Source organism: Armigeres subalbatus, chromosome 2 (genome assembly GCF_024139115.2).
Source record: "Armigeres subalbatus isolate Guangzhou_Male chromosome 2, GZ_Asu_2, whole genome shotgun sequence".
Classification (NCBI taxonomy): Eukaryota; Metazoa; Arthropoda; class Insecta; order Diptera; family Culicidae; genus Armigeres; species Armigeres subalbatus.
In genome coordinates, this window is record NC_085140.1 from 22109232 (window position 1) to 22124126 (window position 14895).

Here is a 14895-nt window from a genome sequence, read left to right on the forward strand (position 1 = left end):
ATGGTTTACTATCATCTAGTTCTTCTTCGCGCTTTTAAACGTTAACTCTTCCGGGACCACCATAGTTTATTAATTCGGAGGAGTTGGCACTCCTTGGACATAGCACCAGTAGATCCTGCCAACACTTTGAAGTAGTTGAATCATTTGTTTGAGAAACTGCATAAGTCAATTTTACACTTTTTCGAGAAAACAACAAAAAACTGTTTTTGAACAAATTTGCACCGAATCTTTCGATTTCTTCGATACAGATCATTAGTTTTTGGCAAAACTCAATACCCTGGGGCACTTTCGGTGCAAAAAATGTAAGCAGTACTCCACAATTGTTCTTCAAAGTACGTGGACATATGTAGTTTCTCAAACAAAAGAAAAAAATTTTCATACATTCCTGAACAAAATGTTTTTTTTCGTATTTTTTGCCAGAATACGTATTTTTGGACGAGGATTCAGAATATATAAAAATCTCATTTTGGCCAAAAATGTTACATATGCAGTTTCTCAAACAAACAGTTCAGTTGGCGTCCGACAGTTTGACATAGTTTAGTTACTTTAACACAATCTACTCGGTCCAGTCGCAGACGATAAACCTATCCAACTCGGACCGAAAATTAACCGGCGGATCAACATGCCAAGGTCGATCCGATGATTACGGTGAAGCAGGATGTGCGGTTCACTGACACTTTGACGACCCGCATCTGATGGTATTCCGTCGCGATCTGCTTTGTCTATAGACTATAGTCCCCGGCAAAGGATCAAGCCTACGTCGACGAAGAGTTGTCTGACGAAGAAGTTTTCCCGATGCCGATATTTTTGCATCTCGATGTGGCTACCCTGTCGATTGCATTACATGATCTTTACTCTCGACACATTTTTTGTATGACATTATGGTGAATTTCCTTTCGAACTGCCTCAACCCTTGGACACACGAAGATCACGTGTTCGGAGTCTCCTTTACGTTCCCGGAGGACAATGATAAAGCAGCCCGACAAAAACTGTGTCAGGTTAAAGTTTATCTTGCCATGTTTCTTGTTCATCCACGTCGACAGGTTTGGAACGAACCGGAGGGTCCACTTTCCTTTCTCCATACTGTTCCACTCCTACTACCACCTCTCCATTTGACGGATTCTCACCATCTTTCTCACGATTCTGGTGTCTTTTCGCTGATAGTACTGGACAACTTCCGCCAAAACAATGCAGACGATATTGTTCTGTAGGGGAAACTGGGCAAAGGACACACATGATATCCACTTTTTGTTTCGTATATTTCTTGATGTGACATTTATGAATTTATGATAAATCAATTAGTTATTCAAAAACATCATTGTATGCAATTATTTTGTTATAGAAGTTATCAAAATAATATCGATTTTCCAAAATAAAGAAAATTTGGCATTTTCAAAATTTTCGAGTAGATTCATATAGGGCGAATTGATCCCTTTATGAGTTGGACTTGGCTTCTTCCAAGTTTGAAATATTGTTGGTATTAGTAGAGGCGAATATTTCGGTACAGTATTTCATAGTTAGGTCATTTGGGTTGATTTTCTTTCTTTTTGGCATAACATCCTCCACTGGAACACTGCCGCCACGCAGCTTAGTGTTCATTAAGTACTTCCACAGTTGTTAACTGCGAGGTTCAGTCAATGTATGCTCTAAGAGTGTACACCCGATTCTGTTTTAACACAGATTTTTTTTACACGGCCGTGTAAAAAAATACCATACAACATTTTTGCAAAGTTGCTCCATTTTGCATGATTCGTCGAGAAATCATAAAACCTGTTTTACACGGATTTTCAAATATTCAACTAAAAAAAAATTATACACGGAACGCATCCCCCGTGTAAAAAAGCATCGGGTGTACGTTATTTGCGATGAAAGCATCGAGAGTACTTACAGGCTTCTTGTGAGGACTACAATATTTTCCTCTCTGATAAAAATTGATGTCGAACCAGTTCCGCAGGACCGCGAACATAATCCGGCTTGGTTTCATGTGACCTGACACTCAATTTGCGCCAAAATTTACGAAATATACAGACAAAACCGAGATTCTAAAACCACCGAAACAATATTGTCAGTACATGTCTGTTACATAGAAAACACGAACGTTATTGCTTCGAACATCGCATAAAAAAAGGCTGAAGCAACATTTTTGAAAGTAAAATCAAACTGTTCGGTTTCTTATCTTCAATTATAAAATGTTCTGTTGATTTTTTCGGAGTTTTTCTTGGCATGTAGTCTTAATTCCAGAGTCAAAACAGGGTTTTACTACTGTTCGACGTTTCGGCAATTGTAATTTGTCTGCTGTTGAATACTTCAATATTAGAAATGCAAAATTAAACATATTTTGATGGGCTCTGTTTGCAAGCAGCGTTTTCAGTTTTGCATGGAAGATTTCTTTGAAAGCAGTATAACACTTTCATTGCTATTAGAGAAGGAAATTGTTCCTGAGCCAACAATTGGGTCCCAAAGCCCTACCTCGTTCATGGCTGCAAATGATAGGGCATCGGTCAAGAAAACATGAACCGATGTTATCTTAATTCTGGTGGAAAGATCCATAAATTACGTCACTCAAAAATTGACGATTTTCAACCCCCTCTCTCCTTCAGCACGCTGACTTGAGCCCCCCTGCCCCTAGAGGCATGACGTAATTTGTGGAAGGCCCCAGTTTAAGTCAGTAAAAATGATATTGTTGAGTGCATTATAAGACATGTTGTTGAAAAGGCAACAGTTCAGAACGAATGAACCATCAGCCCAAAACTTCAGGCCGATATGTTATAGGAAGCCAACTATTTCAGGCTAATTCAGATGCTTATCCTGTGTCGATGACCAAAACAAAGTGCGATAATTATATCGCCATCCAAACAAAAAGGGGAGACTTTTGAAACCTGGAAGTGCAGTGTAGAATCTGAAGCAGAATCTCGTTCATGATTCATAACACCGGCGAGCCCCGCGTAACCTATCGTTATTGTTGGGCCACACTTTGCGGGTGAACCAAGGGTAAACATATCGCGACGAGGATCATGTCCGCGTGGATCATCCCCGTTTGCAAGATTTGTTGGTTTGGTCGTGGGCCATTCCAAAGTTATGTGCGCCGACCCTGAAAAGAGCCCATAAACAGATATTCGATTCTCACACTATCTGCAGTCGAACTGCGTTCATCCTGCTTACGTTCGTTCCTACCGTCTCCGGCGCCAACATCTCCTTTTTCAAGTTTCTCGCCCGTCGTTCGCAAATCCCACGATTTTAACTTTCCTGTCAGCCGCAGTGTCAGGACTCCATTCCGTTGAGCCTTACCCGCAGTAACACACATCGCCCTTCGTTCGTGTTGGCCCTGGAAGTAGTTCTTCAGTATATGGCATGGGACTCCTATACGGAACCCAAACTGGAGCATAGAAAGTCCGTGCGCATCCTTCGTACTTTTGGTCAGCCTATTGAGGTAGCCCTCTTCAGGAGCTTCCCGCGTGTGCTTAAGAGGCATATATATCTGTACGATTGCCCGGAGGATTTCTTAGCTTCATCTGGATCGTTCACATTTCTGTAAAGTTGCCCGCCTAGGCACTTTTTTAGTATCAATATCCTGAACATATATCCGAATATGTCACGAGCTTAGCTTATAGCGCTACCTTCGGTATTCCATCCGGAACGGGGATTTTCTGCGTCCCCGATAATTTGCTGCTTCTGCAAGCTAGTCAGTGAACACTTGTTGATCATCAGTTTTTGTTTCTTCTTCTTCGCGATATAGTATTGGTGGCCACATGGTCGGATCATGTTTCGGGAAGACGCCCTCCACGATTGCCTTTAACTTGTCCGGACGTCGCTAACATACCCATGAATTGGGGTATACTTTTCGGCACAGCCACTTGTAGTAGTCTGGCTTGCTAATCTTGATGGCCCCTTTCTCTCTCTGGTGCTGTCCGCGCTGTCTGCGCCAACTTCCTGCACAGCTGGTCTGTGCCCTTCCTCTGAGACAAGCAGCCCGTAGCACCATGAGTCTCTCATAAGTCTCTCATATAAGTAGCCTCAACTAATTTGTAACAATTATTACTCGGGTCGTCCCACCAGTAAGCTGGTCATAAACCATCCTTCTTGTTAGTTCGGTCGCATTCACGATCTCGGAACTGCTGTCCGGTCGAAGTGTCCAAGGGAGCGTTTTTTGTTGAAGGCTTTCACTTTCGCTCACTGGTTATTCTTTTCAGTGTTGCACCGTGGCTTTGTTGTCCTGGTGGTCGCTCTTCGCTAACTTTTCAGTCCATGTTTGCCGTCAGCGAAGATCTGCAGAACAATCGTATATCAAACTTCTGCAGGATATAGATTTCATCTTGTGTTGATCATTCTGCTGCCCCATTCCACAGTCCAGGCATTCGAATCACTCCTATTACCATAGATCTTCATCCGATCGTCAGCTTGTCGGTTAAATGCTCTGGTATCTGGCTAAACTGCTCAACGGTCCACCTTCGAGGTGCACAGCAACTGCGTTCAAAGTCGCCGTTGATTTTGGCAATCACGAAGCCTTTGCTTGAACTCTCCAGCACTGCTTGGATAAGGAGTTTGTCTATAACTTGTATCACAGTCGTTCCTGTCCTATCTGTCACCTAGTTGCCGTAATCAGGAGCAACTTGATACGGCTCTGCAATGATCGCGACCTTGCACATCGTTTCTTTATCATTACCCGATTAAGATGGATTATAACCAAATTAATATGGATTATCTCAATAACTGTTGACTAGCGATCGCTTTCTTATAGGCAGCACATTTGTATAGTAGACTGGCCCAGGAAACAAAAAGTTGTCTAATTCCACGGGGCACCCCCCAGAATTGTGTCTTTGGGTGAGAAAATCAATCTCTGAAAATTTCAGCTCAATCGCTTGTTGCATAAGCTGGCGCATTTGATTTGAAGTTTGTATGGGGATTTCAGCCAAAATGTATAGGAAAATACACCTCCGTCACTCATTCGATCTGGAAATTGGTTCTGATTGCTCGATTGACCTCAGAATTGCAAAAACGGCAGTTGGTATACTACAGAACAATTTCACAGAACATTGTATGATGATTAAAGGAACTTTTGTATAGGTTTCGGCTGATGCGATTCGATCAAAAAACCCAAAAATACACAAATCAGCTCCTAATAAATCAGCCGAAAATTATATAAAAGTTAATTTAATCATCATGCAATGTTCTGTGAAATTGTTCTGTAGCATACCAACTGCCGTTTTTGCAATTCTGAGGTCAATCGAGCAATCAGAACCAATTTCCAGATCGAATGAGTGACGGAGGTGTATTTTCCTATACATTTTGGCTGAAATCCCCATACAAACTTCAAATCAAATGCGCCAGCTTATGCAACAAGCGATTGAGCTGAAATTTTCAGAGATTGATTTTCTCACCCAAAGACACAATTCTGGGGGGTGCCCCGTGGAATTCGACAACATTTTTTTCTCCCCATAGTAATCTGGGCCAGTCTATTGTATAGCCACCCGTCTGATAATTATTTCCATCTCCTTACATTCACAGCACATGTTGGATCTGTTCGGGCCTGTTCTGTTCCTTGGCCGATATCTGAAGCCCAAGCACTTGAATCATACCTCTGCATTTCGGGCAGCGAACTGTCAATTAGTCACCTCCAATGCACACTGGGGATTTTTAAAAGCAAAGGGATTTTCTGTATTTTTAGCCTCTTAGCCTTACTTACTTCTGCAACATGTTCTTTGAACCTTACATCTAACGATCTTTTTGTTTGACCTACATATACTTTATCACACTGTCAACAATTAATTTGATAAACCCCGGCCTTATTTAACATTTCTAAGAGGAAAACTGATAAGGGATTAAATTATGAGTTTAGATCTAAGGTAGCTGAACATTTATATCAGGAAAATCATTCAATTACGACATTAAACATTAAAATTTTAAGAAATACAATTAAGTGGTGGAATTCAATGGGATTGTACAAACTCGTCTTATGACAAGTGAGGACATTCCACTAAAAAGTTCAAAATAATTTTCTTAGCACTATAGTTGGTCGAATGCAAAGTGGGAAAGGAGCGTCAATTGTCGTTACAGAAGCAAACTCGCCTTGACTTTTGTTCAATGTCGATACACCCAACCTGAGACAACAACTTTTTATCGCAATCTCACATTAGTTTCGCGTACAGTTTCCCGTAATTTGCGCATTAAGTAAACGGCAGGCCCTTGCATTAGGTCTCCGGTCACGAGAAAATTGGAACTGGTTATGTGTTTGTGTCTACATTGGATCTAATTTTACACTCTCCATCGAGGAGTGAAATGCTATATTCTTTGACAACCTTAAAAAAATCGGTTAAAAACGGGTGTTGAACCCGAACTCTCCACACTTAGCGCATCTAGACTGACGCATTGACAATCTGGACTATTTACCAGATGAGGAAAGATGCGACCATAATATCATAATATAATCTCATATGGGAGGGTAACAGGGAGAGCAATGAGTGATACGAGTGGAATAAGCACCATGCATATTTGTGTCCTTTTCCGTCATCAAGCTAAATGGAATCCGTAAGATTGTGTAGGTCAAATTTATATTGCTGTACACGATTCATATACTTGTTCTTGAAGGAGCCAACGAGATTCGTTTAGATGCATTGATCGAAACCAAATAAACCAACTTAATGCAATGAGCTGGCATAACAAGTATGACATTCTCTGAGCAGATTGCATGCGAGATTTGATACAAAACGCTTTATACAAAGAATGTCACACAAAATTGTACAGGAATGTTGATAAAAAAAAAACATGAAATTGGATGTATGAACAACTCTATTAAATTAGATCTAAAAGGTGCACTACACATCGCATTTTTTAGTATATTGACGTATTCATAAATAAGTTTGCGAAATTTTGTATCCCTTTAAGATATGAACACTACCAATGAAACATAAAGGATATTACGATTGGCTAACATTGCACAAATGAACGCTATTTGAACCACATAAACTTAACGAGCCAATGTCAAATAAACAGAAAGCAGTAAATGATTGAAATAAATCGAAATCAATTAATCTCCCATAAATTCAAATCAAACTGCAAAACGCATAACATACAAAAAAAATCATATCAACAAGAATCAATCAAACCTTTTCACGCTCCGCCTTGTCAATCTTGGTGAACTCGTTCCGGTCCCGATCGATCTTGTTGAACGAGGACGAGTATTTTGGCAGCGTTGGAGGTGGAATCGGCCGGGCCGCTATCGTTGGCTTCTCGTGCGTTTTGTTGCTACTGTGGATGCCGGCGGTGATCGGGGCCACCGGGCTGACCCCGGTTGAACCCGGCGTGCCGCCGCCGACCGACCCGGGAGATCCGGCCCCGCTCAGTGAGCCCGACTGGAAGTTGGCCATGTAGGCACCGGGGGAGGACAGGATTGGCTTCACCGGCGGAACCGGCGGCCCGGCTGGCTGCGTTGGCGTCGATGCACTCATATTTTCATAATCCTGTTGCTTGCAAACACTCTGTAGAAACCACACTCTGTACTTCTTCCCTGCCAAGTGTATGTGCGCACTAATCCCGGCGGGGAGCGCTCACTATGCCGATATATCACACTGGTGGGAATCTATCCGACTCGTTATCTGACTTATTGGTAGGTATATCACTTTATCCAGGTATGCTATCAAACACTGTGGGCAAGGAGAAATATGATAATTGCACCGTAATGATATGAATTAATCACACTTGTTTCTTCGTGCTTGCATTCGTAACACGGGTTTATCCATACGAGTGAAGACACTATTAGTGGGCTACAAATGTAGCTACGGCGTTACTAATGTACAGTATGTGTATCAATTTCCCACTGATTGCATTTGCGTGCTCCGTGAAATCGTTGTCATCGTCGACGTCCTTCTGCGAATACAAACTCACATCAAACGCGCACACTTCACATTCATCCGGAGATCTTCGATAAAGTTATGTTATCATTCACCAACTGATGGAAGCCGTCCAAACAAGACGGGCGGTGATTGATCGCGACCAAATCAAAGACACACATCTACGCAACGCAAAGAATGATGATTAGATGATGGAAACGATGACGACGAACAAAGCTCGACCTCTAACAAGCACTTCTCTCAGTCACCCTTGTTGAATCGACACTCGCCCCTGATTACGGGTCCGAGCACAGTGCTACCCTACTTGCGAATGAATCAAAGCTTAGCGCGGCGACCACCAGAATGAGCGTTCTCCAAGTGAATGTATAGAATTATCGCAACCAGCAACTAAGTATGTGCACATCGTGTTGCATGCACACGCCGGTACCAATTGAAATAAATTATTGTTTCAGTCAGTTTGCAGGGATGGTAAATGATTATTTCCAAAGACCAATAAACGGCGCAATTCAGCAATAATCTAGTCTAAACCAGTAAAAAAAATCTTTGTGTTCAAACAAACACCATGAAAAAGGCACAATTTATGGATACCGCCTCGCATGATGCCACACTGTGGCAGCCACGGGGGACATCAATAATGGTATATAAGAATAACTCTCACTAGAATCATAATAAAATTATACAGCAATTCTGACCGCAGAAATATTACCAATTTCGAGAAATGTATAACAATCTCAATAAGAACTTATTGATAAAGTTTTATAAATTTTTAATTCCTAAACTTTGTATTGTACATAATACGCATCGTGATCAATAAATCAAAACCTATTGAATCCTGCCTACTATAAACAGCACAGTGTATGAAGGACTGTGGTACAATAGATCACAAGGACACAACGTCGATTGACCATTAAAGGCGTGAAGGCCTCCTCCGAAAAAACTTCGTTGCAAGAGGCTCGGAAGCCTCCTTCCAAGAGGCTCGGAAGCCTCCTTCCAAGAGGCTCGGAAGCCTCCTTCCAAGAGGCTCGGAAGCCTCCTTCCAAGAGGCTCGGAAGCCTCCTTCCAAGAGGCCTCAGGCCTCCTTTCAAGAGGCCTCAAGCCTCCTTTCAAGAGGCTCCAGCCTCCTTTCAAGAGGCTCAGGAAGCCTCCTTTCAAGAGGCTCAGAGCCTCCTTTCAAGAGGCTCAGAAGCCTCCTTTCAAGAGGCTCAGAAGCCTCCTTTCAAGAGGCTCAGAAGCCTCCTTTCAAGAGGCTCGGAAGCCTCCTTTCAAGAGGCTCAGAAGCCTCCTTTCAAGAGGCCTCAGGCCTCCTTTCAAGAGGCTCAAGCCTCCTTTCAAGAGGCTCAAGCCTCCTTTCAAGAGGCTCAGAAGCCTCCTTTCAAGAGCTCAGGCCTCCTTTCAAGAGGCTCAGAAGCCTCCTTTCAAGAGGCTCAAAGCCTCCTTTCAAGAGAGCTCAGAGCCTCCTTTCAAGAGGCTCAGAAGCCTCCTTTCAAGAGGCTCAGAAGCCTCTTTTCAAGAGGCTCCAGCCTCTTTCAAGAGGCCTCAAGCCTCTTTCAAGAGGCTCAAGCCTCCTTTCTAGAAGGCTCAGAAGCCTCCTTTCAAGAGGCCTCAAGCCTCCTTTCAAGAGGCTCAGAAGCCTCCTTTCAAGAGGCTCAGAAGCCTCCTTTCAAGAGGCCTGGAAGCCTCCTTTCAAGAGGCTCAGAAGCCTCCTTTCAAGAGGCTCAAGCCTCCTTTCAAGAGGCTCCAAGCCTCCCTTTCAAGAGGCTCAGAAGCCTCCCTTCAAGAGGCCTCAGAAGCCTCCTTTCAAGAGGCTCAAGCCTCCTTTCAAGAGGCTCAGAAGCCTCCTTTCAAGAGGCTCAGAAGCCTCCTTTCAAGAGGCCTCAGAAGCCTCCTTTCAAGAGGCTCAGAAGCCTCCTTTCAAGAGGCCTCAGCCTACTTTCAAGAGGCTCAAGCCTCCTTTCAAGAGGCTCAGAAGCCTCCTTTCAAGAGGCCTCAGAGCCTCCTTTCAAGAGGCTCAGAAGCCTCCTTTCAAGAGGCTCAAGCCTCCTTTCAAGAGGCCTCAGAGCCTTCCTTCAAGAGGTTCAGAAGCCTCCTTTCAAGAGGCTCAGGAAGCCTCCTTTCAAGAGGCTCAGAAGCCTCCTTTCAAGAGGCTCAGGCCTCCTTTCAAGAGGCTCAGAAGCCTCCTTTCAAGAGGCTCGGAAGCCTCCTTTCAAGAGGATCAAGCCTCATTTCCAAGAGGCTCGGAAGCCTCCTTTCAAGAGGCTCAGGCCTTCCTTCAAGAGGCTCAGGAAGCCTCTTTCAAGAGGCTCAGAAGCCTCCTTTCAAGAGGCTCAGAAGCCTCCTTTCAAGAGGCTCAGGAAGCCTCCTTTCAAGAGGCTCAGAAGCCTCCTTTCAAGAGGCTCAGAGCCTCCTTTCAAGAGGCTCAGAAGCCTCCTTTCAAGAGGCCTGGAAGCCTCCTTTCAAGAGGCTCAGAGCCTCCTTTCAAGAGGCTCAGAAGCCTCCTTTCAAGAGGCCTCAGAGCCTCCTTTCAAGAGGCCTCAGCCTCCTTTCAAGAGGCCTGGAAGCCTCCTTTCAAGAGGCTCAGAAGCCTCCTTTCAAGAGGCCTCAGAAGCCTCCTTTCAAGAGGCTCAGAGCCTCCTTTCAAGAGGCCTGGAAGCCTCCTTTCAAGAGGCTCAGAAGCCTCCTTTCAAGAGGCCTCAAGCCTCCTTTCAAGAGGCTCAGAAGCCTCCTTTCAAGAGGCTCAGAAGCCTCCTTTCAAGAGGCCTCAGAAGCCTCCTTTCAAGAGGCCTCAAGCCTCCTTTCAAGAGGCTCAGGAAGCCTCCTTTCAAGAGGCTCAGAGCCTCCTTTCAAGAGGCCTCAGGAAGCCTCCTTTCAAGAGGCTCGAGCCTCCTTTCAAGAGGCTCAGAAGCCTCCTTTCAAGAGGCTCAGAAGCCTCCTTTCAAGAGGCTCAGAGCCTCCTTTCAAGAGGCTCAGAAGCCTCCTTTCAAGAGGCTCAAGCCTCCTTTCAAGAGGCCTGGAAGCCTCCTTTCAAGAGGCTCGAAGCCTCCTTTCAAGAGGCCTCAGCCTCCTTTCAAGAGGATCAGGCCTCCTTTCAAGAGGCTCGGAAGCCTCCTTTCAAGAGGCTCGGAAGCCTCCTTTCAAGAGGCTCGGAAGCCTCCTTCCAAGAGGCTCGGAAGCCTCCTTCCAAGAGGCTCGGAAACCTTCTTCCAAACTGCTTGGAAACCACCTTCTTTAAAGAGGCTTAGAAGTCTTTCAAGAAACCGGGAGAAAATGTTTGATAATGAAAACCTTGCTTTGATTCTTAAAATTGAAGTGATAAGAGAGCGTAAATCTTGATTACATCGACATTGTTGAAATTTGTACATTGGGATCATAGATCCCTGAACATTGGACAAATTGAATAGATCACTGGTACAGCTGGAATTATCTTCTCGGAGTAAAGATTGAAAACTCGCTAACAACCCTGTCAGTCTATCATAGTGCGCGCTTGACCAGCGGTATGAGGTTATACCAAAAACAACAACAGATGCAACCCGTTGCATCGCAGCTTCTGCGTGTTGGTGTTTTTTTCTCCTACTGCCGGGATCAATTAGCTTTGACCATTCCATGTGCCAATTTATAATTTCAATATGTAGGTATTTACTAAGATTTCTCTATTTCAGTGAGCGTCACTCTCTTGCATTTTATACATTATATGTATTGTTTACTTCATGTTTATCTTCGAGAAGTAATATTAGGGTGATCGGTCATATTTTAGTGTTTATTATAGAGAGTTGAAGCACGACCATGCTGAAGGTAGGATTTATGTTTATTTTCTACCGAATGTTGTTGGGTCGAATGTCGGTTGAATACCGTTAGCAAAATAGTTATATTTTTCTCCTCACATTGTGTGAGATGAGAAGTCCGCAGTAAGTGCCAGGGACAAAGTGGTGCGTGAAAGGACAAATTGAGAAGCAAGAAATGTTAAAGGAGCAAATCATTAAGTGAAAATTGAGAATTAAGAAATAAAAAATAAAAAATAAAAAGTGAGAAGTATTAAATAAGTAGTGAAAAGTGAAAGGTAACAAAGTACTTAGTTAGCTCAATTTCAAAAAATGACATGTTTGAGAAATTGAGAATATAAAACAGAATACGATAGACGGGACGGCAACGTCTCAGTATGGAAAGTAACGCCCTTGATGTGAGAAAAGTGTGACTAGAGTGTTAACATCGCTGCAGATTGGAATCGACTGATTCCAATAAAACCGAAATTTAAATATCTAGTCGTTAGGATCTGAAAATAAAACAACAGCTCTACTCGCTAGTACGAATTCAACGAACGTACGGAATTGTGAATGGGTTGGCTGAGGGGCATCTCATCGACAACAACCGGCCGCAGCTTAACACTGGCTCTGCCCGCTTGAAAGTGCTTTACTTACACAACAACAGCAGCAGCGTATGCCCGCGAATGAGCGAGCATACTTTGCTATGCTAAACGGCGCGTAAATAGTGTGATTAACCCCTCCCAGACTATGGTTGTGAGATGGAAGGTGATAAGTGCCCAGTATTTACGCCTGCTAGACGTGCCGAGGATGCAATTTCCGTGGAGATAGGAAGGTGAGAAATCAAAATCAAAATATTTGGTAAGCAAACACGGGAGACTTTATATGCACATATTTACCAAAATTAGGGAACATGTATAGATATTGTTTGCTGATAAACTACCTGATAAAAATATGACTTTTTTTTATCAGAAAACAGATTATAGTTCGTTTAGAATAATAAGCATATTTGGGCATCCAACTTGAAAATTCTCAAATAGTAGGTATGGCATTGCATCCGGAAAAAGGAGTTGAGATTCGGATTAACAATGAATTCATAACTGAGTTGTGCTTGATATGAAGTCGACAACAGCAATATCAATTAAGTAAACTTCAAATCAAAAATTTAAGACATCCTACTTTAAATACATTTGGTGTGTTCCGATCTATCGCAATGAATACTGGCATCGAAATCTAGCGTTAAAAGAAATCACTTATACTCCCCATTGGCGGCTCTATTAATCCATCATACAAACAATGACACATAAAGCCCTTTAGGGTTAATCTACTCTTCCATCAATTCATCACCCTATTCGCATTCACTTTCCCAGGTGAACGATTAGAAAGTGATCGTAGGCATTGGCTTACTCTTCATACTGCAACAACAAACCGTTTCTTTACACATTTTGTTGTTCCCGTTACCCAAACTCTACCGGCCGAGAGTAGGCGAATTTGTAGGCATTCGAATGTCTGGAGCGCAATATTAATAGACCACCAGACAAAAATTGATTCGCGTTCCATTCCGGCAGTCAGATTGCATTATTATGGTGAGGCGGGGATTTAAAGGAAGCCAAGCTCGTAGAATTCCGGAAATCCGTATGTCAAGGTGACATATTTTTCTCATATGGGTGTTAATTTAAAAGTAAATTCTCCCGCATTCTACTTTTCTATTGTATCCGATGTTAGGCGCAAACTTTTCGCGTCTTAAAGAGCTTCAGGAAACTAATCTTCTTCCTACGATCCTGATAATTATATTTTGTGCTTGCTGCAACACAGTGAAGGGAAAGTGAAAAATTGTGGTTGTTCGTTGCCCATTCGTTAAAACTGCTTTCCAATTACAATTGTATTGTGATCAGTTACGTTACATTTTTTGGAGAATCAACTAGCTGCATAAAAGTGACATTCTTTTTTCACATTTGAATAATTCATTGCGCTGAATAAAATCAATTTTTTATGACTCTTGTAAGCTGTAAAGTTATTGTACAAAACGATGAAAATGTCGGAGTACTAACGCCGTTTTTCACCAAGATCTCGGTAGAATTGATACTGCCGAGACATAAAACATCAGCAGCTCAGTTCTGTGCCAAAGTTTAGGATTGTAGCTTTCTGAGTCATGACAGTGCCTAATTTCAAGCTTCATGGTAGCCAAAGGTGACATAAGCAATTAACATAAGATCTTTTACTGAGATTTCTTTTGTTCTTATTCCACTTTGATCTGTTTCTGAGTAATTTTCCATCGTGTTTATGATTTTCATATTTCCACACGCTTCGTCGCTTTCCTCATCGAAATCACAAGAAACGAGTTCCATTCTGTCGGAGGTTTCACCTAGCAGCTGCCCGGGTACTGTTATTGGTGAGGCCTTCCTCATTCATTAAAATAATACCCAGGCTCATCACCAGCAGCCGTCCAGCAGGCGAGTAGTTTTGCAGAGATAAACATGGGAAAAAAACTAAACGCTCGGCATCGTTTAGGTGAAAGAAACCAAACTCTTTTTATGTGTATAATGTCGGTTACACCAGTTTACAGCATTTTGGGAAAACTTTTCGTTTGAAAGGTTGTGCTGATTACAAAAAAGTGATGAGAAATAATTCAATCATTTTTGGCAAAATTAAAAAAAAATAGTTAAATTCCAATTCCAGTTCTACCTTTTTGTTGCTATCAAAAATTACCAAAAAATATCTTAATTTAATTGATATTAATATTCAATGAAACAGAAACTGATCTATACCAAAACCATTTTTAGGGAGAGTTTTACCCAAATAATCTGTTATCAGTTAATCTTGTCGGCAATATAATAGATTTTGCTGAATTTTGCAAACCAGTGTCACAGTAGCTCATTTTCATTATGCGCAATTCAAGCGCCACCGCGCGCCATTCATCATATTGCACTTTCCCAGAAAATAAGCGAACGAAGAAGAGTGTGTCACATTCAGCAGAGCCCAAGTTGAAACCGGGCCCCAATCGGAGGAGAGCACTATGGCAGAAAAGCGGACAAGTTAGTGATAATGAATGCAAGATGCATTCAGAGCACACCGACTCTATGGGCGATGCATGCATAAAGAGGAACTATTCACTCCACTCGGGGAGCGAGCTGGGTGTACTCAAAACAGATACGGACAAGTGCGACGAGTGCTCCGCGCGAGGAGCGAAAGGGAAAGGAGGCACTTTATGCTTGAGCCGCATTAAAAATCTTATCTCGCCTCTTGCTGGAATTCGGTCCACCACCGTGGGTGGGACGGATGAGGGTAGGAGT

The 14895-nt window shown here is 42.7% G+C and overlaps 1 protein-coding gene across 12 annotated transcripts in view; it reads right to left on the reverse strand.

The window, feature by feature from the left end:
• Positions 1 to 14895, reverse strand: part of LOC134218180 (septin-7) — a 172271-nt gene that overhangs the window by 123353 nt on the left and 34023 nt on the right. For 8 of the 12 annotated variants that reach the window (XR_009981274.1, XM_062697084.1, XM_062697086.1 and 5 more), the window contains one exon: positions 7104 to 7640. The exons of 3 other annotated variants lie outside the window; for them this stretch is intronic. Coding sequence is in view for 8 of the 9 variants with exons in the window: in XM_062697084.1 (XP_062553068.1) it covers positions 7104 to 7445 (342 nt within the window). In the remaining variant the exon portion in view is untranslated. Of the gene's footprint in view, positions 1 to 7103; positions 7653 to 14895 lie in introns of those variants that run through there. One more of the 12 variants, XM_062697082.1, reaches the window with a different exon arrangement.